General features: G+C 38.6%; 1 protein-coding gene across 1 annotated transcript in view; it reads right to left on the bottom strand.

Annotated features, from left to right (window-relative positions):
- Positions 1–26,820, bottom strand: part of CNTN5 (contactin 5) — a 1,066,495-nt gene that overhangs the window by 131,054 nt on the left and 908,621 nt on the right. Inside the window, exon 14 of the mRNA XM_081099170.1 lies at positions 554–681. Coding sequence (XP_080955296.1) covers positions 554–681 — 128 coding nt within the window. The remainder of the gene's footprint in view (positions 1–553; positions 682–26,820) is intronic.

Genomic DNA, 26,820 nt, shown 5'->3' with positions numbered 1-26,820 from the left:
ACATCCAGTTCACTTTACAAGTAAACATTTGAGGCAATATTTGCAATGTTAAAAAATGACATTATGTAAAAAATTCCATTGATGCAAACATCAAAGGGCAGCTCTGGTATGTCAGTTTCTCTGAGCTCACTTCCACATACCACACCCAAGTCCTCCTCCTGCCTTTCTACCACAAATCCTCTGTGGAAGTGGTAATAAGGGAATATTACTGATTATTGCTAAAATTAATCTTGGTAGAGAAAAAATATTTTTATACTGTTAGCATACTTTTAAATTTTGAGACACACCGACTAAAATTTCACCAAGCTGTCTTCATCCTCTTACATATTGTGTTCAAAGAAAAAAATTTAAATTTCTACCAACAAGAATTCCATTTCTTTATGGTGCCCTAAATAATGGAAAGGGACCATGTGGCTATATTAGTTCTATTTTTACAATGCAGTTCATAAACAGGAGCATGCACACATACATCTACACATGCATATTATTTCTATTCACTTTCTGATAAGGCCATGAAATTAGGCTTATGAAATATTTAGCCACATGTTCTTACCTTTTACAGATACTGAAGCTATGATTTCAGCAGAACCAAAGACATTTTCCCCTCGGCAAACGTACTTTCCCTCATCTGATTTAGAAGCATTTAGGATCCGCAGATTCCCGTCTGGAAGAATAGCTATTCTGAAAATCATTAAAAAAGGGTGTTTCCCCTTGTTTTATTGAAAATAAGCTAAGTAGTAAGAAACTCTCATGAAGTCTGAAATCACTTCCAAGGTAACAATAAATAAAAGATCGCGGGGAAAATACACCGTGATGGTAGAAATGTTTTACCCTTCAAGAAATTATGCAGTAAACCCACTTAATATCTTCTCACATATAAAAGGGTTAGGAAGTTACAGGTTATTTTTCTTTTGATACTTTTTTGACAGTTAATTTTAAAACTTGTGGAAAAAGGTGACCTTGGATTGGGTTATTAAAACTTCTACTATAATATTATCCAGCAATATTTTAATATTAAGCTTGGGTATTTCACCTCAAACCATGAGCAACCTCAACAATTAAACATAAAAAGAAACAGCATAAAAACATAGAGGCGGGCAAGTACAGAAAGTAAAATTAATTGTGTACAGCCAGGAGATGATTTATGGGAGTTTCTCGGCAGTGCCACTCCTGCAGCAAGGGTATGTAAATGAGACCTGAAACCCATACCTGGCTGCTCATATTGCACTTTTTAAACATAAAAACATGATACCTGACTTTGCATGTGGGCTCTTTAGAGACCTTTGTTAAAAATGGACCTTGAGCCTTATATGAAGGTGAAAAATTACAGCATTATTAAAAAATTTTTAAAGTTCAGTGAAAATGAGGTTGACATTTAGAATTACCGTATTCTCCTGTGTAGTCATCATTCCAGAAATATACGGATTTAAATTTAATTAGTACTTTTGTCCTTTTCTCTCTTCTAAGCTCCTGAAATATATATTTCACTGGTGCATCAACCTACTCAAGCAACCTGAAACATAATAGAGGTGGCTGTTGTAGTTTTATTTGATATGCCACTAGAGTTTGGACTGACTTCTTTTAGGAAAGAGGAAATAGACTATATTGCTTTTGGTAAGAACCAGTGACTCCACTGAACTTAAAATCCTAAAATTGGATCCTCCTAGTCCAGAAAATAATAGTTTATGCCAAGCAATGCGATCATATTAAACTATTTAAGAGACAAAAATGGCTGAGTCTGTTTAGTCAACATCTTTTATGTTATTTTAAAATGTGGGTTCAATCTTGCCAATTGCTCAGACCTGACACTTACTGAGATGATTGAGCTTTTTGTAACAACTGGATTAGATTCTAGGTTGCTGAATATTACAAATTTGCACTTAGATATTGTCATCAATAAAGGTATCAGTTTTGAAACATCAACTTGTTTTAATATAGATCAAACTTGATTTACAACATGTAGAATGGAGACACATTCAGGAGCAAAGCAAACGAGGAATAGCTGATTTTATTTTGTAATTTATGTCTAGGAGGGATATTAACTTCAGACACTTGAAAAACAGTGATCTCAAAATTATGTAATCCATTCAAGATGGTCCATCAAAAATTCTGTTTATTTATTTAGACAGCCCTCGGTTTCTATAAAAATGGAATATAATGTATTCATTCCACTTTAATCCCCCAAATACAATGCTACAAAAAAGATACATTTGAAAGCAAAAATAATATATATTTTTGTAAATAAATAGGCATTCTCTTGTGAGAATAACAATCTATTTAAATTTAGCCAATTGACTATAATCTCCATAGATTGTCACTATCTTGATTTACTGTCCTATGTAATTCCAACCCTACGAGGTTTGGTTTAAAAGTTCACCGCCTTTAAAGAAAGAAATGTATCTTAGAAAAGGCACTATTTCAGCTCTTGATTTAAGATAAGTCCTTTCTCACTGACAGCAGACAACATATTATAGTCTCCTTTTAAAGATAGTTTATGAACACTCCTGTACTTTAGGCCACTAATACATTGGGGGATGAAGAATTTTAAATATTATGATGTTTTTTATCTGTCAAGTGGCAATGCCATTTAACCAAAAGCCTGTCTACTGATTCATATATCACATACTTATCAAATGAGCTCATTTTTTAACTTAAGAAATAAAAAATAGATTAGGCAATGAATGAGATTTACATTATAATGTCTTGCTTTTGCATACCTAATTACTAGAAAATTGAATATTGAATAAATATTTCCTGGCAGTTTTCTGCTTCTATCTTCTCACCTCTGCCATTATTACCATGTGACTACTACATCTGGGATTTTCAGATTTGGGGATTAATCCTGAAGAGGTATCCTTGAACTTGGACTAGAGTAGTAAGGGAGTGGTGAGGTGAAGGTCTTTTGGGGGTAAAGAGAGCTCTTAGAAATGCAAACCAGCATTCTACATTCAGTATCAAGTCATGCTTAGTATATTCTGGTCTCTTAATTTCTGCATTTGTTTCTGTCTAGACCTGGAGATACCTTGGCTCTCTTTGATTTTAGAGAGAGAACAAGGGAAGGAAGGTGGGTGGGAGGGAGGGAGGGAGAGAGAGAGAGAGAGAGATTCAAGTGAGAGAGAAACACTGATCGGTTGCCTACAGTATGTGCCCTGACTGAGACTGAGCTTACATGCCCCCTACTGGGGATCGAGCTTGCAACCCAGTACACAAACTGGGAATCCAATCATGACCTTCTGGTTCATAGGTCGATGCTCAACCACTGAGCCATGCTGGCTGGCTGCATAGACTGTCTTTACCCCATTGTATATTCTTGCCTCTTTTGTCATATATTGATCATATAGGTGTGGGCTTATTTCTAGACTCTTCATTCTGCTTCAGTGATCTATGTGTCTGTTTTTATGCCAGTAAAATGCAGTTTTGATTATTATGCTTTGGAGTATAGTTAGATATTAAGTAGTATGATACCTCCAACTTTGTTCCTTTTTCTCCAGATTGCATTGGGTATTCTGTCTTTTGTCATTCCATATAAATTTTGTGATTTTTTTTTGCTTTAGTTCAGTGAAAAATCTTATTGGTATTTTGATAAGAATTGCTTTGAATCTATAGATTGCTTTTGGGTAATATGGACATTTTGATTATGCCAATTTTTTATATTCCTGAGCATGGAATATGTTTCCATTTATTTACATTTTCTTCAATTTCTTCAATGTCTTATATTCTGAGTATAGGTCTTTAACCTACTTAATTATATTTAGTCTTAGATATTTTATTCTTTTTTATTCAATTGTAAATGGGATTGTTTTCTAAATTTTCTGAAAGTTCAATATTGGTGTATAAAATGTAACTGATTTCTGAATATTGATTTTCTATCCTACTACTTTATTGAATTCATTTATAAGTCCTAGCAGATTTTGGGGGAATCTTTTTTATTTAATTTAAATTCTTTATTGTTTACATAAGTCTCCTTTTCCCCCCATTGACCTCTCCCCCGGCTGCCCCCACCCCCCACACATGCCCTCACCTTCCCCCTCCCCCTTGTCTGTGTCAATTGGTTATGCTCATATGCATGCATACAAGTCCTCTGGTGAATTTCTTACCCATCACCCCTTGCCTTCCCTCAATCTTTAGGGTTCTGTAAATATAACATCATGTTAAATGCAAATAATGATATGATTTCCTTTCCAATGTGGGTGCCTTTTATTTATTTTTCTTGTCTGATTGCTGTGGCTAGGACTTCAAATACTATGTTGAATAAAAGTGATGAAAGTGGACATCTCTATCCTTTCCTGTTCCTGATTTTAAAGAAAAAGCTTTTAGCTTTTTCCCATTGAGTAAAATGTTTGCTGTGATTCTGTCACATATGGACTTTATTATGTTTAGGTATACCCCCTCCAATCCTACTTTACTTAGAATTTTTATCATAAACAGATGTTGAATTTTGTGGAAAGCTTTTTCTGCATCTATTGATAAAATCACATATTTTTTATCCATCATTTTGTTTATGTGGTGCATCATATTAATTGATATATAGATATTAAACTAATTTTGCATTCCAGGAATAAATCCCACTTCATCATGGGGTATTATTTAATGTATTGTTTAATTGGGTTTGTTAATATTTTGTTGATAATTTTTGCATCTATGTTCTTCAGAGATATTGGCTTGCATTTTCTTCCTTTTTTTTCTTTTTCTTTTTGTAGTGTCTTATCTTCTTTATCTGGGTTTGGTATCAGGATATTGCTGGCCTCGAAAAATGAGTCTAGGAACTTTTCCTACTTTTCAGTTTTTTTAAATAGTTTGAGAAGAATAGGTGTTAACTATTTGAATGTTTGGTAAATTGCCCTGTGAAGCCAGCTAGTACAGGACCTTTGTTTGTTGGGAGTTTTTTGACTACTGATTTAATACTTTTAGTAGTTATCAGAGTGTTCAGATTTTGGTTCTTGCTGATTCAGTCTTGGAATATTGAGTACTTTTATACATTTATCCATTTATTCCAGGTTGTCCAATTTGTTGGCATGCAATGCAATTTTTTCATCCTATTTTCTTATCAATCTTTGTATTTCTGTGGTGTCTGTTGTCACTTCTTTTTTATTCATGATTTTATTTATTTGGGCCCTCTCCTTGATGAGTCTGGCTAAAGGTTTAACAGTATTTGCTTTCTATATATAGGGGCTTCTAAATGAGGTGCATAGATGTTCATAAGAGTTATATCCTCTTGTTAGATTGATCCCTTTATATAATAAAATGCTCTTTTTTGTCTATTGTTATAGCATTTATTTTAAAGTCTATTTTGTCTGATATCAGTATGGCTACTTCAGCTTTTTAAATTTTTTGGTTTCTATTTGCATAAAATATTATTTTTTTCCATTTCTTTACTTTCAATCTCTGTAGAATTTCATTTTTAGTCTCTTGTAGGCAATATACATACATATATACATATATGTACATATGTGTACATATATGTACATATATAGATGTGTGTGTGTATATATATATATATATATACATATATATATATATATATATATCTTGATTTTGTAGTCATTTAGCCACCCTATGTCTTTTAATAGCCCATTTGCACTTAAATATATTATTGATAGGTATGTAGTTATTGCTAGTATATTATTTTCTGAAATTTTTTACAGTTCTCTGTTTATTTTTTATTTTCTTGCTCTCTTGTATGTTGATGACTATAGTATCATGTTTAGATTCCTTTTCCTTTATTTCTTGTAAATCTTTTACCGATTTTTGATATGTGGTTACCACATACTTCATATATACCAAGCTATGTTCATACCAGTCTTTTTATTCCATTTTATTTTATTTTGTCTATCACCATTTATCCGTCATATACCCTCCTCAACCTCTACTCACCCCTCCTCCCCACATCACTACACCATTGCCCTTGTCCATGCCCATGAATTCTTTCTCTTTTTTCTCAGTCCCACCATACACACACACAGCCCCCCCATCCCTCACCATGGAGAGCTGTCAGCCTGCTCTCTATGTATGGGCCTATCTCTATTTCATAGTAGTCTTTTTAAAGATATTGGTAGCTTAAGTTCAAAGAGATTATAAAATCACTACAATTTTTACTCATTCTCTCCACTGTTATCTTTCTGTCATTATTTTTACCTTTTGTTGCGGGTCTGTGTGTATCCCTTGATTTATTATTATAATCACACATGATTGTTCTACCTTTGTCTTTTAACCTTTGTACTAGCTTTATAATCAATTGTCCCACTGCTTTTACATCTCACTTGAGAGTTAAAAATTAGTAAATCTTACCCTTATATTGGTTGGGGAGAGAAGTAGGTAAAAATGACCTATTATTGATAAGTTTATTCCATTTTTCCCCATAATTGCTTATCTGAACTATTATATTAGGTACATTGTAAACAGACGATAATTAGACATTATAATTATTCATAAAAGCAAATATATTATACCATTTCTTCTTTCCCTCCTCCCATCTCCTGGGATCTCCTGCAAATCTCTAAATTGTTCAAACCTCTATTTGGAGTCCATTGCTCCAGTCATATAAGACCACATACCTTTAATGGTCAGATGCCTGCCTGTTTTTCACCGCTCAAATATACCATCTAGCTGAACTTCTCCTTAATCCTCTTTACTTAGAATTATTCCTGCCTTCATTTTTGCTTCCTCAGAACTCCGTCACAGCATTTGTCACCCTTTTCCTTAGTTCACTCAGGCAGGGGGTTTTATCCTTTGAGCATTATAGTTTCAGCATTTTCAAGGGCTTACATAAAGATCTGAGACCTAAAAGAAATTAGTGGCTCAAACAATAAAAAATAACCACAATGTTGAAAATAATTTAATGTAATATTGCTACAATTAGTCAAACTCAACTTTTCTTTTCCATTGTTATATAAAAAGCTACTACCACAATATTTTATAAAAATGTTACTATTATATTAACAGTTTCAATGATAAAGTTATATAAAGTTTTCAAAATATTTTATAGCAAAAAACATTTTTATGGATATAGGTACATTTTATTATTTTGATAAAAACTGGGGTGAGATATTTGAAAAATTAAAAGAGCCTCAGATCTATCTATGGTCTTCGCATTGTTCTGCTGATAAACATTTCCTGATCACTTTTTATGTTTCAGGCATCATAGAATCTTCCACATTTTATTTCACATAACACTTCTAACCACTATGTGAGTTGAGTATTAGTCTCACTTATTGCCGAGAAAACTGTGGTTCATCATCATTTACTATCTTATTCAAGACTATTCAGCAAGTGGCAGAGCCCTGATTTCGGTCACACTCTGATTTGTTGTTTGTCCGTGACTTCTAATTTGTAACCTCCTTCATTCCTTATCTTTACAAACTCCACAGTAATTGGTGCTCAATAAGTGGGGACTGAATTAAACAGAATATACTTTAAATTGATTATAGATGAAAAAATGGATGCCCTGAGAACTACAAGTCACTCTGAAAAAATAAGATGGCCTATAGTTTGTTTTGATAATATTTGTTATGCTTCTATAATTTGCCAGGCCCTATACAAAGCTCATTCAATACTTTATTTTTTTACAAAGACCCCAGGATATATTATTATACTCATTTGATAAAGGAAGAGAAAGAAAATGAGGCACAAAGGACTGAAATAACTACCAGGATTTTAGGCCAGGCCTGCTGGTTTCTAAAATTTGTTCTGCACTTTCAGCTACTCTACATCGATCCAAAGGAAACATCAAAAGAAAGCTTTGCATAAGATCACACGCTTGGTGGCAGCTCTGACCTACAATAGAAGCTGACAGAAGTGGAAACTCGAGGGTAACAAGAGAAGACACATGTTTCCTGTAGATGATGGAAATGGGAGAAATTCAAACTCTTCAACTTGATCAGTGAAGTATTTTCAAAGCGGAGGGCCATAGGCACTCAAGGGGGCTGGGCCGTCCCCATGCTCTTCCCTTTAGATGCAGTGGAGCTGGAAGGAAGAAGTGAGGTGACCCAGAAAGACATGGATGACAGCCTTCAGGAAGCGAGAGGAAGCCCAAGTGCAGAAGTGACTTTAATTAATGGACCACATCCCTGGCTCTGAGCATCACTGCAAGCAACCTGAAGAAACTGCAGGCCCTTTGTGCTAAGCCACTGAAAGTTTCACAACCTGCAGGCTCTGAAAAAGGGTGAGAAAGGAGGCTGCCTCTTTGCCAGGGTTGGATATTAAGTGCTTGTAATTAACCAAACAAAACAACTCCCCCCCCCCAAAAAACAAACAAACAAAACACACACACACACACACGCACACACATGCACACACGCGCACACACACGCACACCACACTTATCTTGTTCTTGTTCTGAAGAATATTTTTACAAGAATTTGTCACGGGCTCATCAAACTTAACATCTACAGAACTACACTCCATCATTTCCATGAAATCAGCCTCTAACTCCAATGAAACCTATTTTATGTGAATTCGTATGAAAAATTCTGGGTGTGCATGTACCTATTTTGTAGAGAAATCCATACACTCTTCAACTTGATCAGTAAGTTTCCTCAGATTCTCAAGGGATTCTGGGATGAAAACAAGGTTAGGAACCACCAGAAAAATCCTGTTTTATAGAGGAGGTAACTGTGCCCAGAAAAGGAAAGCTTAGACTATTTCTTTTTTAAAGCTCAGGGCATAATTCAGACTATTACCTCAGAAATCATCATTTACTTTCCCCTCAATACAAGTTGGTCAAGTCAAATCTATTCCCTTTTTCTGGCTTACTGGAGAGTCTAGATGCAGTGAGGACCAAACGTGAGGTGGTTTTACTTTTTCTAATCACTGCCTTTAACCATGTCCTGTCAAAACCACGTTTCCACTTCCTTCAGACAGCCAAGAAGGCCTCATAGCTTTTAAATAACTTTCAGTTGTTACAAAGGTAACAGTTCTCTCTGGTTTCCTGCTCTCCCCCTCCTCCACCTTAACTTAGCATGGAGAAATGGCTTGGACCCAGGACACTGAGGCTGCAAGGAGCATGGAGAATGGTCTCTCTTCACAGCTTTCCTCCTCCTCTTCCCAGTTCTTCTCCTCTGTGTGTCAGAGTAGGGAGGAGAGAGCTGGAGAGGGGCCAGGGTCCCTCACTCAATTTCTGTTGTGGTCCTTACTGGGGGGCCCCTGTCACTCTGGGAAAAGCTACTGCCTCCCAGGCCACTGTGGAAACAGATCCTTTAACACTGGCTCTGTGAGCACATCTATGAGTCTTTGGGCCTCCTCACTGCAGAGTCCCCTCATGCAGTCTCCTCTTTAGGACCCACCTTTCCCAGCTCTGATAGCTTGTGCTTGCCAACCTGCTCCAAAGTCCGTCCAACACCCGGGAACCGAACATGCTCTTGCCTTCTGAATGGTGGGAGTGTAGGCTTCTCTCCCGCTGCCCCCTTTCTGCTGTCTGTCACCTCTCTCCAGTTACGCGCTCCCCTATTTAAGCAGGGCCAGGAGCCCATCAGCAAGTCTGTGGCCTAAGCAAAGTTCAGTCAAGGAATAAAAGAACTAGTTTTATCATTTATTTGAGTGAGTCCTTGTGACCTTCCCCTCACTGGAGTTTGGAGGTGAGAAGGGAAAGAAAAAGCCTTCAAACAATGTCTTTCTCTCTCTAACATGCTCTTGCATACACAGAGGCGAGGCGGTGTGCATGGGGAAGGTGACGCTGTGCTGGTCAGATACTGCCACAAGCAAGGCTGGCTCAGCTACCTGGCTCCGGAGGACCTATCCCATTCCTGAGTTCTTAGGAGTCTCTTCTGAATGCCAGGTGCCTCACAGCTTTGCTCGGAGCTTTGGGTTTGGGCTTAACCAGTTTCTCTCACTACCACACCTTATTTGAGCTTCTCATTAGAATCCATCTATAATATTGTCATTCTGCTTCCTCTGCCTCCAGTAGCAGGACATTTCCTATTTAATTATGATGTCCAGCCAGTGCTGCTCAGTAGTTGAGCGTTGATCTATGAACCTGGAAGTCATGGTTCAATTCCTAGTCAGGGCACATGCCCGGGTTGGGACTTGAACTCAGGTAGGGGATGTGCAGGAAGCAGTTGATAGATGATTCTCTTTCATCATTGATATTTCTATCTCTTTATCCCACTCCCTTCCTCTCTCTGAAATCAATTAAAAAACAACTACAAAAATCAAACGTGTTGGTGCCACTGCCTTCACAATGTGTCATATGATATTAGCGACTGACTTACTGCCCATCCATGTCTCCACAATCCATTCAGGATAAAATCCAACTCCTTGGCGTGACCTATGACATCTTTTATAACCTCCCCCTGCCTTTCTAATTCTCATATCAGATTCCCTGCTGCTTTCTCACATCTACACCGATCTTACCTTCCATTTGTAATAAACTGCTTGTCATTCTCTGAAGATCCTGTGTCTTGGATCTTTGCAAATAGTTTTCCCCCATCTGGACAAGACTCTTCCTGCTTCCCAGTCTCATAGCTGTCTGGAAGATTATTATTATTCCCTAATCTTTTTGTTGTTGTTGCTCCAATTATATCTGGGTGATGTTCCCTGACCCTCGGTTACTGTCTTCCTACTCATATACCATTATTCCTCTGTCCTCTTATGCTTCTAGTACATTCCTCAGTGTGCCAGACCTCTGGATATTATGTTTTCCCTAGACTGAAAGTTACTTGAGGAAGGAAATGAGCATTATATTAGCACAATAAGCAGTCAACAAGTGGTGGTTAAACAGGGCTCAGATATGAGTATCTGGTTAATCATCACATTTTATTGTGAATTAGTTTATCACACCACATTTTTCCATGAGGATCCATGAAGAGAGTTTTGGCTCTTTAACCACTGTAGGGAAGCAAGAGTAAAAGTGTAAAAGGGGGTAGTAAGGCATTTTGTGTTCACTTGATGTGATAGGATTGAAATTCCTGTCTTTATTTTCACTGTTAAATTTTTTCCACTGGTTTAGCTACATAGTGCTATGATGTGTCTATTAGCATGAATGTTCCACTTTTCCTTCTTAGCAATACAAAGCTACTAAAAAATTTAATGGATGTTCTTTCAAACCATACTTCGAATACCACTATTTATTAGCTAGATATAAACCTGCGAGTATTTATAACATTTTCTTTCTATTTTATTAAAGTTATTTCTTCTTTATAGGCAGTTGAATAGTTTGGTAAAAATCTGTCTCAACTAACCGCATTTCTTCATTTTCCCCTGGAAGCATTTGGCTTAGCACTAATGAGAAATTGATCTTACAAAGTGAGAGATATTAAAACCATGCACAACAGAACTGGGTAAATGCTTTTGGAGTGACTGTGGACTGGATTCTAAATTTTTCCACGGAGCTGTTTCCAAAATTGAAAGAAGCTGTGAAATTGGATATATCCCCAAACTGAGAACTTTTAAAGTCAAAAACCATAGTTGAGGTTGCATTGAATCATTTATCCTGTGGCTTTTCGCAGTGTCCTGAAATGAATAATCTGTCATTTCACATTAACAGGGACATAAAATCTGTCAGTATTTCTTCAAGAAGACTTAAGAAGAAAAGGACAGGTATTTATAAAAAGTTGAAATCTTTATATTCCTTGAGTTTTTGTTTTTGCATTTTCTTTTCTGTACAGTCTGCTGTCTGTATAAATATCTAGATCTCATAGGAAGTGAGGCTAAATTATTGCTCTTCTGAAACCTCTAAGGTCACAGGGATAGCATCTAGGGCAAAATTATGAATTTTTATATCACCCCCTGGGATGGTTTTTAGTCCATTTTAAATTATCCTGACCTAATTAGGAAGCTGGACTGTGGCTCAGTTTTTTATTATTAAAAAATGCACTTTATTATTTTTTTGTATTAGTTCTCTCCTGGAGAGCAGCTCTTCCACTATTTAGCTCAAGTGACTTTTTGAACAGAGTCAAATCAACATCCGTTAATTGATTTTTATGTGTGGCAGAGAAGGGTAAAGTAAAATGCATTCGGCAGTCAGCACAAAACCCCACTCCTGATTTCACTTGTCAATTGACCTTTATTTTAATTCTATGCCTTCTCTCCCTCATCTGTAAAATGAAGAATGTGGGCTGAATTTCTAAGGCACTTTTCACCTATTTACCTAAACTCCAAAGCTTTTTCTTAGTCTCAGGCTACATTTCCTTTATCTTACTGCGAGCCCTGAGAATCAGCCTGCATTCTTTTCTTTTTTCTTTTTTTTCTGAGAGCGACCTTGAAGTTTCTATCTCATTAAAATCCATCTCAGAATAAGACAGGTTCCCAACGTCCAACTTCTAATTTGCACCCAACCCTAGACATGCAGGGCACTGTCCTCTTCTGGGAATGACATGTAAGAATATAAAACATAGCTCAGCGCCTTTCAGATATTCACTGATTGCTTTTTTCCTACGTGAATCAATGTGGCTACTAACAAGACTCAGGAGCTAATTTGAGTAGTATAAAACAACTCTAAGTATTTAAGAAATTTTAACTCGCTATCGACTAGAAAAAATGAAAAAAATAAAGCATAATTTAAATTTTCAGTTGGGTTCAGGCACTGGTTCCACAAACAGAAAAGTTTGTAAGGATAATTCAATCAGAAAACTCTACTGGCCTACCCATCTTAATTTCTTTATGTGTAAGTCCAAGAAAATGACATCATGTACACATTTTATTTCTTTTAATCAAAACTTATGTGGTTCAAAAGAATTACAACACATGGGTTTTTCGTTTGTTTGTTTTTTGGTTGTTGTTGTTGTTTTTTTAGAGAAACAGACTCTGCAGGTTATGGGCTGTGACTGTGGGCAAACAATTTAATCTCTCTGAATAATCTAATTGTAAAATGAGGGATAATAATATTTATCCGGCGGTTGTAAAAACTACACATGTACCAAGTGGCTTCCATTGTGCTGAGGCTAATCAAACGCATTGAAGTGGCATTTCTTGTTTAACATTACAAATAATCATGGCTAGTGTTTGTGGAGTGCCTGTTACGGGCCAGGCGCTGTGCCATGTTCTCTCACTAGGAAGGCTGGAGAGGACATTTTATACAGTAGCATTAAGCTAAGATCTAAATGATAAGTAGACAGCCACTCAGACCGGGAGAAGAATATTCTTGTCAGGAATAGCAGGTACACAGGCCCTGACACCAGAATGCCTTTGGGCCTAGGGACAGAGAAAAGGCCAGAGTGAGAGGGGTGTCCTGGGTGAACATAAGTGTCGTAGATGTTTATATTAATGGAAACATTCAAGGATATTAGCTAGACAATTTAAATATAACCTACTATGGAAGAAGAGAAAAAATGTAATTTTTTTGGTGAGAATGATCTGATTGTGAATACAAATCTAACTACTTAAATGGTATTTACTTTAGCTGAGAGACAAAATGGGGATCACTCATATCTTTAAATGTAATAATATTTATATAGTATCATAAAACTGGCTGAAATAATATGAATTTTGTTTTAAATTTCATATTCCTGGGGAGGTGTTTTAGTTGAAAGATGACCATTTAAAACGACAAGTGCTGACGAGGATGTGGAGAAAAAGGAACCCTGGTGCACTGCTGGTGGGAATGCAGACTGGTGCAGCCACTGTGGAAACAGTATGGAGTTTCCTCAAAAAATTGAAAATGGAACTTCCATTTGATCCAGCCATCCCACTTCTAGGAATATATCCCAAGATATCAGAAACACCAATCAGAAAAGATATATGCACCCCTATGTTCACAGCAGCACAATTTACAACAGCTAAAATCTGGAAACAGCCTAAGTGCCCATCAGCAGATGAGTGGATTAGAAAACTGTGGTACATTACACAATGGAATACTATGCTGCAGTAAAAAAAAAAAGGAATTCTTAACATTTGCAACAGCATGGATGGAACTGGAGAGCATTATGCAAGCAAAATAAGCCAGTCAGAGAAAGATAAATATCACATGATCTCACTCATTTGTGGAATATGATGAACAACATAAACTGATGAACAAAAACGGATCCAGAGACATAGAAGCATGGAACAGACTGTCCAACTTACGAGGGAAGGCAGGGGGTGAGGGGATAAAAGATCAACCAAAGGACTTGTATGCATGCATATGAGCATAACCAATGGACACAGAGAGTAGGGGGGTGAGGGCATGTGCTGGGGGGGGGGGTGGCCAGGGAGAAAAAGGAGACTCATGTAAATACTTTAAACAATAAAGAATTTAAATTAAAATAAATAAATAAATGCACATAATTACCTTTGACATCTTTAAACAGGGCAGTTCAATTTTTCTTGCTATTTTTAGTGCAATCTTGGCACCTCTGCATTCAGAGAAAGGTCAGTTACCAATTAAATGTCATAGCCTTACACTAACAAGTACTGTTCCTGTTTTTCATTCACTTAAATATTTGTTGAGCACTTACCAACTGTCAGCCATTGTTTCATGCTTTGCTCTCTACAGAGGAGGTGAAATAATTTTTTCAGATACAAAGCTCTCCATAGATGTCTTTCTATTTCTTAAAGGCGGCACACTAATGCTAGCCACAAGGCTTCGGGTCTGGAATGTTCTCTCACTCCACTATTGCTATCTTCCCTTTGGCTAGTGACCTGATAACCATCCTTCAGTTCTCAGTTTGAGTCACCTCCCCTGAGAAGCCCTCCCTGACTTCCCCAGCCCTTGTCTATGTCTGTTTCTTTTATTATACACATGCAAAGGATCAGATTTATTTCCTTCAGAAAGAAAAGTAAATTATTTAATCCAATTATTTATTATTTATTCATCAGTGTGATATTTATTTGAGGCCTGCTTCCCCATTATCATATAAGCTCCATGAGGGCAGTGCTGGCTCTATGTATGTTCATTATTATATCCCCCATGTCTAACATGAGAACTGGCTCAGATTAAGTGCCAACAAATTATTGAGTGGATAAGTAAATGCATGAATGGGTGAATTTTCTTAAGAAAATATCTCTTATCTTGCCTTGCTTTAAATGCACTGTATCAGTTATTACAAGGTTTCTGTCAGCTGCTATTAAAAATGAAGCTTAAGAAATAACATCTGTCTCTTACACTTAGGATATATCTTAATCACACTCTGAGAGCACAATAAAACTTACGTGCATGGTTAATTTAATATTATTTTCTCCGATTCATTTTCAATTGTGTACTCTTTTAATTGTGATTTAGATGGGCTGGACGCAGGGACAGGCAATGACACTGTATTAAAATTATTTTTATTTAAGTATAGTGGTACAAATGATCACATTGGCCATATTGGTTTCAGGTGTACAATATAGTGATTCGACATTTCTATACCTTAAAATGTGACACTTCTACTATTTCTAGTAATCATCTATCAGTGTGCAAACCTACCACAATATTACTGGTTTTATTCCCCTTCACTTTTTTCGCCCATCCCCCTACCCCCTCCACTCTGGCAATGGTCTTTGTTTCTATGAGTGTGTTTTTGTTTTGTTTGTTTTGTTTTGTTTTACATTCCACATATAAATGAAACCATATGGTGTTTGTTTTTCTCTGTCTGACTTATTTACCCTCTAGACCTATCCATGTTGTTGTAACTCGCAAGATTCTCTTATTGCTGCATAATGTGGAAGACACCTAGGTGGCCTCCACATTATGCAGCGTTATGCCTATTGTAAATGATGCGGCAATGAACACAGGCCATGCATATATCTTTTCAAATTAGTGTTTCCACTTTTTTTGGATAAATACTCAGAAGTGGAATGGCTGGGTCATATGATAGATCTATTTTTAGTTTTTTTGAGGAATCTCCATACCGTTTTCCATAGGAGCTGTACCAGTTTGCCACTTTAAAAATGTTGGAAATGATGTGAATTCACACTGCAGTTCAATTAGGAACTAATTTATGAAACATGGATTAGGAAGGAAAGTTAGGAATTAAGAGACTGGGGGTTTAAGTCTTCTGCCTTAGTGGTTTTGTGACAATAAGCAAGTCATTTCACTCAGAGGCCATTTCTTTCACCTGTAACTGAGGGAATGCGTCTAGGTGGTTTCTAATGTCAATTTCGGTTTTGAACATCATATGATTCTACAACTAAGAAAACCCATTCAGAAAACCCAGAAATAAAGATCGTTGCTTTTAATTTAGATATCTGACCAAACCTGGAAGCCATCAGGTAGGCTGATCTTTCAAGATACTATCAGACACAGAGCTAGTCACTGCTCCCCTTCACTGCCAGTTCTGCAGATGTGGTGACAGACTCCACTCAAAGGAAGAAAGACAACACTGTTTTTCACTAATTCTAAATTATTCTTACATTTTTGCTTGCATGAATCTTTGGGAAAGCATAGGTTAATTTAAAAAAGTGTTCCTGGCATAATTGCTAAGGCCCAATGAGTAACAGCCAAAGTTAAAATCAATTCCTTATATGAGGCCAAATCCAGTTAGGATGGACAACACTTAGTTTGAACAATATGAAATGAACAGCAGAATTATTTCCACATGATCCTGAAGCACAAAGACACTTTCAGTGGAATACGCTTTTTTAAAATTTAGGACTGACAATTCGATATGTACTACATGGAACATTTTCATGTGCCTGGGGCAGCAATCATCTTCTAAAGTATTATTGTAAGGTCTATAATAATGCCTGGTCAGACGAAGCCTGATTTCCTAATTGATTTCATAGTGCTGCTGGAATTTTGTCTTGGTGATACCTATTTTCTAAAAAGTTTCCTTTTTTTTTTTTACTCCAAAAGTTATGTTATAATTTTTTGCTTCTTTTCAAATATATACATATATATTACTAGGGGCCCAATGCATGACATTCATGCACAGGGGTGGGTCCCTCAGTCTGACCTGCACCCTCTCCAATCTGGGAGCCCTCAGGGGAGCCCTCTTCAATCCAATAGTTTCTGTCTGTCTTTGCAATAATATGAGCGAATTGTCTGAGACCCCAGCCCAGTCTGGTTTGGTGCTCACAGAATAATACAGGTCTTTTTTTTTTCTTTGCTCCATTGGTAGAGATTTCCTAGAAGTTGCGGGATAGCTTCCTTTTAATTTTTCCTCGACACTCTGACTTTACTTATGTCTCTCACCTTTGCTTTCCCTCCATGCCCCACCCACAACAGTAAGTTGCTCCAGGCTCACTTTGTCTAGGACAGCGGTTCTCAACCTGTGGGTCGCAACACCTTTGGCGGTCGAACAGCCCTTTCACAGGGGTTGCCTAAGACAATCCTGCATATCAGATATTTACATTAAGATTCATAACAACAGCAACATTACAGTTATGAAGTAGCAATTAAAATAATTTTATGGTTGGGTCGCAACATGAGGAACTGTATTTAAGGGGCCAGAAGGTTGAGAACCACTGGTCTAGGAGATTCCGCAATGCATCTGCCACCAGAACTACGATTCCCAGCATTGCTGGTGCTCCCCATGTTCTGGGCTTCCACTTCTGGTCCAGGGGCTGCCACCCCCAGAATGGGCTGACAGGACCGGACTCCAGTGGCATCCCTTGGAGCCCGGTTGCTCAGCGCCGGTGCATGCGCATGCTGGCCACAGGCTCAGAGCGGGCAGCATCCTGGGGACGCCCACCATGTCACCCTGGCTACACGGTGGGTGTCCCACCCCACCCCTGGCCGCTCGGTGCCTGCACAGGTGCACGGTGCCCAGAGGCCTGCCATCTTTGTTGGGTTAATTTGCATACTCACTCCTGATTGGCTGTGGGCATTGTAGAGGGATGGTCAATTTACATATTTGTCTATTATTAGAGTGTGTGTGTGTATATATATATGTTGTAGTAGGGGATTAATAAACTCAGAAATGCTACTTTTGATTTGGTAGGACTGATGAAATAGACTTGAATCACCAAGCAGCTACTAACAGTCAGTTAGTAGGTAAATTAAAACAAAGGGTCAATGACTGCCATAGTAACAAATCAAAGAGACATTGATACTATTATGAGGCAATATGATGTAAAAATATACTTTCTTTTTTTTTTGTTAATCCTCACCTGAGGATATTTTTTTTCATTGATTTTTAGAGTGGAAGGGACAGGGAGAGACAAAGAGAGAGAAACATCATGTGTTGGAGCACATGTGGGAGGCAACCAATCGATGTGAGAAAGACACATGGATTGATTGCCTCCCACATAGGTCGGACCCAGACCCAGAGCCAGGGATCGAGCCTGCAACAGGGGTCCATGCCCTTCATGGGAACTGAACCCTTGATTCTTCAGTCTGTGGGCGTACACTATAACCATGGAGCCAAACTGGCTTAGGCTGTAATGACATACTTTCACGTGAAGGCTCAGAGATTGATTTCAGGATCTGTGGTATTTAAAGTAAATTATAAATAAATAATGCAGAAAATTGTATATTGTATTTGTTGATTTCAGGGAAAAGGTTGCTTAATAAGTTTAAGTAGTGATAATGTCCAGAGGAATTTTTTACCTCAGAAATATTTTTATATATTTCTATGTCTTTATCCATCCCGATCATCTATATCTACACATATATTGCTTTGATATAAAACATTCATTTAAATTATTAAAATTTCAATGAGTCCAATGAGAGTACTCTGTACTGAGTACACAAGAGAATAAAAATAATTTTAAACATATAAACAATATGAATAATTATAAATGTAATAAAACATAATCTTCATAATGAGATTTAGCTTGTACCTCAATTCATTATTTCTATCAGATATAAAGGATGGGGAAAAAGTAGGTTTATAGTTGTTCACATGCCAAAACCGGTTTGGCTCAGTGGATAGAGCGTCGGCCTGCGGACTGAAAGGTCCCAGGTTCGATTCCGGTCAAGGGCATGTACCTGGGTTGCGGGCACATCCCCAGTGGGAGATGTGCAGGAGGCAGCTGATCAATGTTTCTCTCTCATCAATGTTTCTAACTTTCTATCTCTCTCCCTTCCTCTCTGTGAAAAATCAATAAAATATATTTAAAAAAAAATATTCTTATAGTTGTTCACATGGAAAATACAATGATTAATAAGTATTAATACAAGAATACACGTTCATGTACTCACAAATGTAAACCCACTTTTGCCCCATCTTATTTATGATGCAATATTAATTTAAGATTTTTTTAAGTGGCACTGTTATAATTAGCTAGTCCTATATAATAAAAGGCTAATATGCAAATAAATAGACCAAATGGCAGAACAACTGAACAACTGAACAACCAGTTGCTATGACATGCACTGATCACCAGGGGGCACGTGTGGAACATGGTGGGCGTCAGCCACGGTAGGATGGTGGAGAAGGTGAGCGGGGGCACCAGACCAAGGTGGGGCACCCATCACTGTCATTGGGGCAAGCCTCTGGTGGTTACTGAAAATCCTTTGCTCCTGCGCGTCGCCGTCCCACCTGGCAATTGCATCTGCTGCCTGCACTGGCCCCACTCACACCTGCTGCTGGTGCCCTGCACCAGGCTTGGTGCTGTCAGTGGGTGTGAGCAGCGGCTGCTGGCCCCGATCATCCCTCAGGGCTTCTTCACCTCGCCCTGCTCCTGAGGGACAATCGGGGCCGGCAGCTGCCTCTCACACCTGCTGACAGCGGCAGCCCTGCTCTCACCCACTGCTGGCACTGGAGCCGCCACTTGCACCCACTGCCAGTGCTGGCCCTGCTTGCACCTGCAGCTGGTGCCAGAGCTGCCACTTGCACCTGCAGCCGGTGCCAGAGCTGCCACTTGCACCTGCTGCCAGTGCCCAGCACTGGTCCTGATTGCTTGGCACCTTCAGCTGGTGTGAGCAGCAGCTGCCAGCCTCAATTGCCCCTCAGGGCTTCTCTACCTTCCCCTGCTCCTCAGGGGTGATCGGGGCCAGCAGCCGCCTGTCACACCTGCTGCCGGCATCAGCCCTGCTCACAACTGTGGCTGGCACCGGAGCCACCACTTGCACCCACTGATGGTGCCAGCCCCACTCGCACTGCTGCTGGCGCTGGACCCAATCACTCCGCGCCTTCAGCAGGTGCAAGTAGGGCCGGTGCCATCAGTGCATGGGAGCAGCAGTGGCGGGAGTGGGGCTGCCGGAAGATAGGAAACTGGAGGCCACAGTGGGAGGGGCCAGGCAGGGGCACAAAGGATGGGCCAAGACCCGCCCCTCTACCCACTGCAGCCTCGCGGCCCACAGTTTCTTTCAAGGTGCACAAATTCATGCACTTGGCCCCTAGTTATTAATAATAGGAAAGGAGAAAAGGGGAAAGCTAGATATTATAGGCAAGTCATTTGGGCAGCTTCACCAGGAAGCTGCAACTTTTCACTCAATAACCACCGGCCTATTCCCTGCAAAACACTGGGGTAGGGATCCAATAAAAAGAAGATAAATGCATGTCCAGTAAAGTTGGGGTGACTGGGGAAGGTGCCTGTCAATCAAACCTGGGAGAAATCATTGGCCAGAAGGGGCATGGCCACAGCCAACATGTGAAAAATTGGGAATACATAATCGCCTAAACAAAGTTCTCTCTCTCTTGGCTCTTGTTGCACCTGGGATGTTTGGCACACGACTCCTGTGACTCTTGGCTCTCTTGCATTTGCCCCTATGGCCCAATGCCATGTGGAACCCACACACAATGGACGAATGGACTGCAGTGGGAAATATAAGCTAAGCTAGCCTGATGCTGGGCTGCGCCGGCTCCAACATGGAAAAGACACTGTGGACAATGCCTCTGATTTTAGCTCAACTGAAGCCCCAGATACACTTCTTCTATGACTGGACTAAGGGAAATATGAGTTTAGAAACCCAGGGATGTCATTCCATAGAAATAAAACTTTCTACTATTTGCATCCTCCCATGCAAGTGTCAGAAAATTCCTTTTCTTGGGATATCACAAGAATTCCACCCCCTCTAGCAACTGAGGGAGAAGAGGCCCTCTCCCCTCCCTTAGCAAAAGTACTTTTAACAAAGGATGTGTCTAATTAAACTATAAGCTGGAAATCTGTTTTTGGTTTTGTTTTCAACTTGTCAAAGTAATAAAATTCAGTACAGTAATTTGGAAGGTAAGGTTTGCGAAATGCTCTTCAAATAATGTTGTTTTTATACTTAATACAATCTGGCATGAAGGAGGCATGGAGGCAATAATGAACTAGTGTCTTATTTACACTCCCTTGGCCACTTTGAGAATAAAGCCTCATTTAGCATTCCAGAAAGGAACTAAATTATCAGGGACTATGACTTGCAAAACAGAGTAAGTACTATCTCTCTTGCTCTTCTGGTAAAAGGTGAAATGTTACCTAGCAACTGGAGAAAAAAGGCAGTTACCAAGAAACATGCATTCTATTCAAAGATCGTATTACTATTATAATAAGGGTGGAAAAGCATTTGTTCCATTAGCAAACAATAAATGGAATAGCATGTTTGAACCCTTCAGTTCCTTTGTTTGTTTTTGTTACATTTACAATGTTCATGGTGGTGTTTGTGATTATCTTTGTGGGGTGATGGGTGATGATAAGCCCAAGTTAGTCAGCCTCTCTCTCTTTCTTTCCATAAAACTGCATTTCTACAGGAAATACAATCTTTATCTCTTAAGAATATGCATGTTGAGATAAAATGTGTGCATTGCAGAGTATTTAAAAAAACACTGCCTAAAGTAACAGTGCCCCATGGGAACCACCTATCACTCCAGATTATGTCTATCTGAGAGGTCTTTTAACCTGAAGAAATGCTGGGAATATTCAGTAAGTTCACAGGAATAAGTAATAACTGGTATGTGCCATAGTGTTCAACCAGTTATCTTTAGAAAGAAAACTTAATGGCCTTTGCCACTCTGGTTTCTTCTGCAACAACATTGAAAAAGGCATAGTCATTATGAACAATCTACAACAAGCATATCAAACTCGCGGCCCGCAGGCCACATGCCTTGTTTATTTTAAATAAAAAGTAAAACATTTAGTTATGTCAGATAGAAGGGTACATGAAGCACATGTGTACACTTAGCATTATGAAGTGAACGCCCATGTAACCATTAAGCAGGATGGGAGCCAGAGTATTGCCAGTGCTTCTTAAACTCTACCGCATGGCCTGCCATGGTCACAATCCTACACACTAGTTTCACTTTGGAAATGATCATTCCATGGCTTTTGTTTTGTTTTGTTTTAACCTCTACATATGTATTCCTCAACAATATGGTTTAGTTTTGCCCATTTTAAAAACTTTATAGAATAACACTATGTACTCTTTTTTGTCTTAAATCTTCATTCAATATTATATTTGTGTGATTCATCTACTGTACATTCCAAGATGTAGTTCATTAATCTACATTGCTGAGTAGCATCCCATTATCTGAATATACTATAATTGATTCTTTCATTACAGATGGACATTCTGGGTTATTTTCAGATTTTGCTATTAAAGTCGGTGTTGCTATGAACACTGCTGTATATATCTCCTCATGCATATATAAGAGATTTACCAGGCATTTACATAGGAGCAGGATAACAAAATTGGTAGTTATTTACCTCTTTGCTACACATGTCAAATTGTTCCCAGAATGGTTGTGAAAATAGACACTCTCTGCAGCAGGTATAAGAATTCCCTTTGCTCCATTATTACTTGGTATTATCAGATTATTAAAATACTTTTCCCAATTTGGAAAGTGTATAGGATGTTATACTATTGTTACCATTGAAAGGGCAAGGGCCACACTCTCCATCTTGCCCCAGGGCTAGGGCTACGCCCTCCGTCTTTCCCTGGACCCTCCATTTTTGGGCAGCAGCCTTAGCCAGGTGCTTGGCAAGGAGCTTCTTCCCGGAAGCCCAAGCCTCTGCTAGCCACACCCAGGATTTCTTTAAACTAACCAATGACAATCAAGGGAAGTGCGCGCCATAGATATGACCACATCCTGTGTAACAAGACACCGACTCGTGCCTGGCCAATTGGCAGGGCCCACAGTCCTCTCTCCTCCCCTTACTCCAACCTCCCTATAAAACCCCTCTCCACACAGAGTTCACTCTCTCTCTGCTGCTTGCTGCTGCGTCAGTGAATGTGGTCGGGGAGCCAAGCTAGCTCGAATAAAGACTCTATCTGCTTTTGCATTGGACTCGGCTGGCTCCCTGGTGGTCTACTGGGGATCTTGAAATCCGGGCATAACAACCATTATTTTTTAAATTTGCATTTTCCTGATACTAATTGAGTAGAGCACTTTTTTCCATTGGAATTTCTCTTTTGTGGAAAGTCTGTTAGACAGACATGAGCAGAAACTCACCAGGGCAGAAAGCCCCAGATGCCTAGCAAGGTACAAAACTGAGAAAGCAAGAACCTCGCCCCCAGCACATCACTGGTCATGAGGTTTGGACCCCTGATCTTTCCTCCCTAAAGATAACATCTAGGCCTCGGTTATATTTCAGCTCCAGGCCCAGAAAAGCAGCAAAACCAGGCAAGTGACACCCCGGCTGCCTCAGGACCAGCTACATTGACTAATGACCCCCTGCCCTGGTGCTAACCAATCAATGAAGACCACGACCCTGAAAGAGCACACCTGGAAAGCTGATGAATAGTCTATTGAGACCCGCCCCTGAGACCTCCCCTAAGATTTCCACCTGCAAGAGAGAGATAAATAGGCTCAGGACAGAGGACCTAGAGAGAGTTCTCCCTCCAAGGAGCAGCCAGCACCATTCCCCTCCCCCTTCTTTTGTTCTAAGGGACCCCATGAGACTTGCAACCAAGGGAGCAATGGGCAGTGGCAGCTCTTCTGGGCTCACCCCCTGAACCGGTCTCATTGAGCCAAAGCAGCCCAGCCTGGGCTCTCCTGTTACTTCTTCTATGCCCTTCCTTGTGTCACTGTCCTAAGTATATTTGTGCTGCCATCATGGACCCAATAATACCCTTTGGTTCAGTGCTTGTGTAGCCCTTCCCTTTGGATATCCCCAGCCACCGACTCCTTTTCCCTAAATAAATTCAATTTTTCTTTATTCACCCTCTGAGATGGCTATTCAACCTGCCCTTGCATCACTGACTTTCACCTTTCAGTTTTTATACTGTGTTGTTTTGATTTTGGTTTGTTTATTTGATTGTAAACCTGGATACTAGGTATTTCTTAGTTATGTGATTGAAATAGCTCGTCCCACTTCAAGGTTTGTCTTAGTACTCTCTTTAAAGTGTATTTTCAGGAATAAAATTTCATAATTTTAATACAGATTTTAAAAATACACTGTTCTTCAATGGTTTCTTTTTTTCTACCTTCTTGCTTTTTTTTTTATTATTTTAAAGAAATCCTTCCCTCATTTAAGATATTCTCCTATGATTTTTTCTAAAACTGTATAGTTTTGACTTTCATATTCAGGGCTTTAATAGATTTCAATATATATTTTTTTGTATGATTTACAGGGGGACCATATTTCTTTTCCTTTTCCCCACATGGCTTTTCAATTTTTCAGCAATCTGCAATGGCACCTATGTCTTAGAATCCATAAACATATGGGTCTGCTTTTGGTCTGCCTATTCTGTTCACTTTTTCTGTAAGCCAATTTGTGTCAGGATTTTCTTATTTAAATTCTTTAACTTGTGAAAAGCCAACACAAGTGGAGCCATTTGAAAACAGAGCCAGAGCAGCTATTCCTGAGGAACTGCTCCACGCCTTGCTCCTTGAAACTTTGGAATATTTCAACCGGACAAAATTAGCTTTCAATTGGGCCAATCCAACACTGTGTCCAAACAACTGTTTGCAAAGCTAACAGGAAAGCAGACTGCCTGACCACAGGGACTGTTTGTTATGGATGTTCCTTATGAAGGCAGAATTAGTAACCAGCCATGTATAGCTAAAGAGTAACTCAGTTGATTAACGGCAATAGAAATTCCTTTCCTCTATTCCAGTGATGGCGAACCTATGACACACGTGTCAGAGGTGACATGTGAACTCAATTTTTTTGGTTGATTTTTCTTTGTTAAATGGCATTTAAATATATAAAATAAATATCAAAAATATAAATCTTTGTTTTACTATGGTTGCAAATATTAAAAAAATTCTATGTTAGAATTAAGTTAGGGTTTTTCAAAATGCTGACACGCCGAGCTCAAAAGGTTCGCCATCACTGCTCTATTCACATGTTCATCCCCCCCCCTTTTTTTTTCATTAAAACCCCTGCCTTCACTCCTTTTTATATTTTAAAATATATTTTATTGATTTTTTACAGAGAGGAAGGGAGAAGGATAGAGAGTTAGAAACATCGATGAGAGAGAAACATCAATCAGCTGCCTCCTGCACACCCCGCACCGGGGATGTGCCCGCAACCAAGGTACATGTCCTTAACCGAAATCGAACCCGGGACCCTTCCGTCCGCAGGCGGACGCTCTATCCACTGAGCCAAACAGGTCAGGGCGTGCCTTCACTCTTTTATCAGGGCAAAATTTGGGTATCTGCCTGAGTCTGTGACCCCAATTGCAATTCTGTGATGTGAAATAGTGCTTGTCGCCTCTCACTTTGGCTTTTAATTTTAGGTTAACAAAAGATTAAGATTGTATTATACTAGTCTTCATATTCTACAAGGCAAGTCTCCATCCTGTTCTTTTTCTGCATGGGATTCATTACAAGTTTTCAGCTTTTGTACTGTCATATAATTTTTGAATTTGCTTGTCAAGTTCCACAAAAACTAAGGCAAAATATCCATGACCAATGTTAACACACTGTTGGAATATTAATTGAAATTGTTATCCTTACAAAATTGAATCTTTCAATTCATGAACATGGTATAACTTACATTTATTTAAAACTTCTTGCCTGGCCAGCATGGTTCAGTGGTTGAGCACTGACCCATGAACCAAGAGGTCATGGATCAATTCCAGGTCAGGGCACATGCCCAGATTGTGGGCTTAATCCCCAGGTAGTGGGCTGGATCCCCAGTAGGGGGTGTGCAGGAGGCAGCTGATCAATGATTCTCTCTCATCATTGATGTTTCTATCTCTCTATCTCTCTCTTCCTCTCTGAAATCAATAAAAATACATTAAAGAAGAAAAAAAGAAACTTTTTAATGCCTCTAATTTTTTTTAAAATAAATTATTTTCCTTCAATGAAGTCTTGCCCATTTTAATTAGCTTTTTCCCTGGGTCATAGGTTTTTAAATTTACATTAAATGGTATCTCTTGAAAACATTTTTATTTTGAAACTATTTTCTTTCATTATTATATTGAATTACATCAGTGCTAACCTCTGTTATTTCCAGTAATTTATCTATATATTCTTTGATTCTTGATATATGCAATTATATAATACATGAATAATGAGTTTTTTATTCCTTATGCTTTATTATGTACTAGCAATATGTCATTATGAGTTATTTGTTTTTTAAGAACATATCAATTAACATGCATATTAAGAAATGTGGTCATATTCATTGAAAAAATATAATAAAATTGCTATGTAGTCAATAACTAGGTAGTGCTTAGTTCAGTGGCAGATAAACATTTCATGTAGCCATGTATCTGGCATATTTGAAATCTACATGCACTAGAAGTAATATCTTTTTGCTTGCTACTCTTTTCCATATTTAACTAAAAGTTCATATAAAATAATTTACATGTTATCAACTTATTGGTTAGCTTCTTCACAAGTATTTTAGCACTAGAAAATATAGGGACCACTGACACTAGATACAATTCTTTGGCATAGTTTTTACCTCAGCAAAGACATTTTATACCCAACAAAATTGTGTGCTCATTTTTCAGGTGGAAAACTGATGTACTCATTGTTCAAGGAAGAAAGGCTAGTATTCATCCCATTTGATTGATAATTAGTAAAGTCACTTTACTTTTATAATTGTCTACGGTGTTTGGAAATCTTTATCATTTCTTTCAGCTAATAAATATGAGATGGAACAAAAAAATCTGTTTATTTTTTTATCATCCATTTTTAGCAATTGGGGTAAGAATAGATACAGCATCCT

This window comes from Myotis nattereri (assembly GCF_964212035.1).
Source record: "Myotis nattereri genome assembly, chromosome: 9".
NCBI classification, from domain to species: Eukaryota; Metazoa; Chordata; class Mammalia; order Chiroptera; family Vespertilionidae; genus Myotis; species Myotis nattereri.
The sequence above is the reverse complement of the archived record's forward strand: the minus strand, read 5'-3'. Positions and strand labels throughout refer to the sequence as shown.